This window comes from Monopterus albus, unplaced genomic scaffold, assembly GCF_001952655.1.
Source record: "Monopterus albus unplaced genomic scaffold, M_albus_1.0 scaffold292.1, whole genome shotgun sequence".
Taxonomy (NCBI): Eukaryota; Metazoa; Chordata; class Actinopteri; order Synbranchiformes; family Synbranchidae; genus Monopterus; species Monopterus albus.
In genome coordinates this window covers 146,511-151,009 of record NW_018128172.1, presented here as the reverse complement: position 1 = coordinate 151,009, position 4,499 = coordinate 146,511, and the positions used below count along the sequence as shown (strand labels likewise).

General features: G+C 45.7%; 1 protein-coding gene across 1 annotated transcript in view; it reads left to right on the top strand.

Moving 5' to 3' along the window:
• fbxl19 (F-box and leucine rich repeat protein 19) overlaps nucleotides 1-4,499 on the top strand; it is a 19,878-nt gene that overhangs the window by 12,021 nt on the left and 3,358 nt on the right. The window contains 4 exon segments of the mRNA XM_020623028.1: nucleotides 1-260; nucleotides 2,337-2,500; nucleotides 3,299-3,460; nucleotides 3,906-4,127. The exon segment at nucleotides 1-260 is cut by the window's left edge and continues 55 nt beyond it. Of these exon segments, the coding sequence (XP_020478684.1) occupies nucleotides 1-260; nucleotides 2,337-2,500; nucleotides 3,299-3,460; nucleotides 3,906-4,127 (808 nt within the window).

Below are 4,499 nucleotides of genomic sequence, written 5' to 3'. Positions count from 1 at the left end.
TCCGCGCACCCTTCTCGTCTCACCCCCCGCTCTCAGATGATGAAGCGCAGCCCGCCAGCCGTCCCCTCGCCCCCCCGGCCCATTCAGATGGAGAGACATCTGGTGCGCCCCCCCCCGACCTGTCCAGAACCCAGCTGCCTGCCTCTGGACTGTGGGTCATCACACATCATGACCCGGGATGTGTGGCTGCGAGTCTTCACCTACCTGAGCCACCGAGAGCTGTGCGTCTGCATGAGGGTGTGCCGCACCTGGAGCCGCTGGTGAGTTCAAGTACCGGACATCAAGGGGTTACAGCTGAACATGTGGGGCGGGTCACCATGTACAAGTACCTCAAGTACTGTCCTTAAAGTCCCCTCCCACTCACAAATATGTTCAGCTTACTTCACAGTGTCATCATGCTTCCAGAGGCCTGTAGCACAAAGCAGGTTCAGCTTAGTCGGGCTCTCTTGGGATTATCTGGCTATAGGAATGATCCCGCAGTTTTGCCAGTGATCTGATGGGTCAGTGTTTGGGCTGTTGACACATTGGGATCCAGTCCTCTTCAGTTAATCTGCTCCGGAGCAGGTTAGCTGTGCAGCATCAGTTGCCATGGTGATCTAGACCGATTAAACCTGAGTTGAGCCCAAAGTTAGCTGGATAAGCTGCTGATGCCACCTCATGGTAAAGGCCCCTGGTCACAGGAACATTTCTCTGAGCTCACCTTGAAACCTCAAGACGTACGCGCACGACTTGTGCCTCCACAGGTACTTGGGAGACTAACCCCAGCGCAGTACGCAGCTTAACGAAGTGCAGCATTCAGACAGTGAGAGGATGTTTTCTTCAACAGTTTTTAAAGGGTTTTTATTTTTGTCTAAGAACACCCGACTGTTGATTCATCAAAGCAGAGTCATTTTAAATGTCTCCACATGTGAGCCACATGGGGGGTGGGGGGGGTCTTTACTCCAGTGTTCAGGTACTTGCCTGAGTTAGTTGGTACTTGTACTCCACCACATTTCAGAGGGAAATGTACTTTGTGCTTCACTACATTTATCTGACAGGTGTACCTACTGCTCACTTTACAGATTATGATGCTTGGTATTAAAGTACTCAGTAGTATTTACACAGAGAGCTGAAACAGTTTATGGACAAACAGTTATCTGATAATCATTGAAGTACTTTTATTTGCCCCCACTGTGTGTTCCCTTTTAATTATTTTAATAATTTTGAGGTTTGGATTGTTGGCAGCTGTTTTGTTAATGGGATAATTGTTTTAGTCAGCTGAACATGTTTAGTTTTGGGACCGTTGGCCGTTTTTTCTTTTGATTAAAATAAAAAAAAAAATTAATTGACATTATGCATTTGACATTTTCTTTTTGAAAAAAATCTAGGAAACAATCAAAGGATTAATTCATAATGAACACAGCCATTGTTTGCATTCCTTAATAAAATGGTTAAAATTGGCTTTAGCCAACATCAGTAATAGCAATGTAAACAAATCAAAAATACCAGTGGTACTTTTACTATTGGCACTTTAAATACATTTGACTAATTATACTTACTGCAGCACCTTGACTTGTAGTGGAGTATTATTTTTGTTAGTTTTGTGGACAGCTGAAGTTTCCCAGGTCTGGTGTGTCCACAGCAGTGTGAACAGACCAGACCAGACCAGATCTGGGCCACCTGTGTATGTGCTCCTAGACCCGATTCCTCTCCGACCTCTGACTGTGTGAGCGCTGTCAGAACGGTCAGATCAGAATCCATGTGGTCGTTTTAACGTCTCCTCCTCTGCACATACGGCCTGTCGTCATCATTCGGCGTCAGCCCCTCACAGACCGGTAACAATAAACATGGAGGAGAGCGACGACAGTGACGGGGTCAGTGGAGAGACCAGGACGTTTCACGTGTGGTGGACGTTTATGGAGAAGCTTCTGATCAGGACAAAGTGGAAGGAACATATCAGTGGTTTGGGAGGAAACTGGGTGTGACCATCACACACACCACCTGGTTGTTGTTCTTGTGTGCACGTGGCTCACATTTCAGTTCCGTCTGTGCATGTGTGGCAGTTTAGGAGCTCAGTGGTGTTCACACCGGAGCCGGGTACATGGCGCTGACACACACGGACGGGAAGCAACAACACAACAAGATCAGAGCTGAGTCTTATGGCCTGAGATGTGGACACAGCCTTAGAGAGCAGGCAGAACAGTCAGACTCAAACCGCTGGTGTTGCACGTGCAAATGTGAATCTGTGTATGTTGTGTCACCAAAACCACTCAGCTAGCAGGGCACCCTGTAATAGAGTATTTTTACACTGTGGGGTTAGTACTTTGGTAAAGGATCTGAATACTTCCTGTCCACAGGTGCTGTGATAAGAGGTTGTGGACTCAGATTGACCTGAGCCGGCAGCGCTCCATCACCCCCCCTATGTTGAGTGGCATCATCCGCCGACAGCCCGTCTCCCTTAACCTGGGTTATACCAACATCTCTAAGAAACAACTAATGTGGCTCATCAACCGCTTACAAGGTAACAACACAACCTGCACATGTACCCGTTGTCTTCAGACATCCACCACCCACTAACCCTAACCCTTTGCAAAACCCGACAACCTGCTGTGGACATGTCAGTTATTGTTTTTAAAGTCTTTTTTTTGTTTTTAAACATTTTTAAATGCACAAACAGGAACATTACACCGTCTACAGCAGCTGATACATGTCCTCACCGGTGGTGCACTTTAACATTACGTGACTCAAAAGTGTCACAGAAGTGCATCCTTTGGTCTTGTAGAGCAACACTTTGATATCCAGCTGACTGGGCTGCTGTGACGCTCTCCCATCATGTCTCCCCAAGTTAAATCAGGTCCAGCTGATCCAGAACTTTTGCAGACCAGGACCCAATGGAGAGAACCCACTGCACCTGGTTTAAATTCAGACACTGGTTTCCTGTCAGTTTCCATTTTAAAAGTCTTTAACTTTGGTTTTTAAGCAGCAGCTGACTGGTCTGACCCTCAGGTCGTTCACTTGTTCCAAAATTCAGAACAAAAACCTTTTGGAAAACTTCAGATTTCTTTAGCTCCAGATTTAAATATTTCCCTTTCATTATTTTTCTGTTTATTAATTTATATTATGTTTGTAAATGTTTTAATCCCTCCTACATTTTATACTTGTTCTCTTATCTGATTTTGTTTGGTATTTTACATTCACAACATTTGACCTTTTTGAAAGATCACATTATTCTTTTTATTAGCAGATTCTCACCCCGTCTCACCCGGCTTGCCTCACCTCTCACCCTGTCTGACTCCCCCGTCTCTTCTGTCCTGTGCAGGTCTGTTGGAGCTGAATGTGTCCGGCTGTCCGTGGCCAGTGGTCTCCGCCCTGTGTCAGGCCATCTGTCCCTGTTTGAAGCTGCTGGATGTCAGCAGAGTGGAGGACCTCAAAGACTCGCACCTGAGAGAGCTGCTGGCCCCCCCACCTGACACCAGGGCAGGTGAGAGAGATGCACTGACATCACCTGACAGGAAGACTGTCAGTTGGGGAGGGGGATGTTTTTGTTTTGTTTTGTTTTCCCCCAACAGTTTGTAGTTTCAACAACATTCTCTGGTTCATAGGAACTTCAGAGCAAGTAGATGTTTTAAATCGTTTATAAACCAGATCAGTAATGAAAAGTAGCAGATTATTCAGTGCAGCCTGGTGTAAACTAACACCAAGGTTAGTTGTCAGTTGAAGAAAACCTGAAGAGAAGTTCTCCACAGACTGAGCGGCATGTTATTCAAAGACCCCGCTATACTGATTGGTGTATGTGCAGGTTTATCATTGACAGGGTGTTTTCACATTGTCTGTTTGAAAGCAGCCAGAATGAACTTTACAGCAACTGTGAGGTAACATCAGCACAGTTCATTAACCTGTGCCTCTCGCACTTGTTTCTTGACCAGCTCACAGTGAAACCAGAGTGGGGCGTTTTCAGAACGTGATGGAGCTGCGATTGGCCGGTTTGGACCTGACGGACGCGTCGTCTCGCCTGTTAGTGCGTTATGTTCCTCACCTGACCAGGTTGGACCTGAGTCACTGTGGAAACATCACAGACCAAACAGTGCACACCCTCACCTCCCCCATATCCCCACTGAGAGAAAGCCTTACCCACATCAACCTGGCAGGTGAGTATACACCTGGAGGTTTAAATTGGAGTCTTTTCGTCCTCTGACCTGTGCCCGTTTTAACTTGTTGGAACTTTTAATAGGATTTTGATGTTGGTCTATCAAATGTCGTCCTCTGACCTGTGCCCGTTTTAACTTGTTGGAACTTTTAATAGGATTTTGATGTTGATCTATCAAATGTCTTTTAAGGTGACTCAAAGGGTCTAAGTGTTTCACGTGTTCTCATACAGCATATAAACATCATGTGACTTATAAATCTGAGAGATACTAATTTGCAAACACTAATATTTTGTATTTCTGTTCATGAAATTAATATCGGGTCTTGGCCTGTCAGTGGATAAAGAGGTGAGCTATTAGTTGTGTGACTGATCG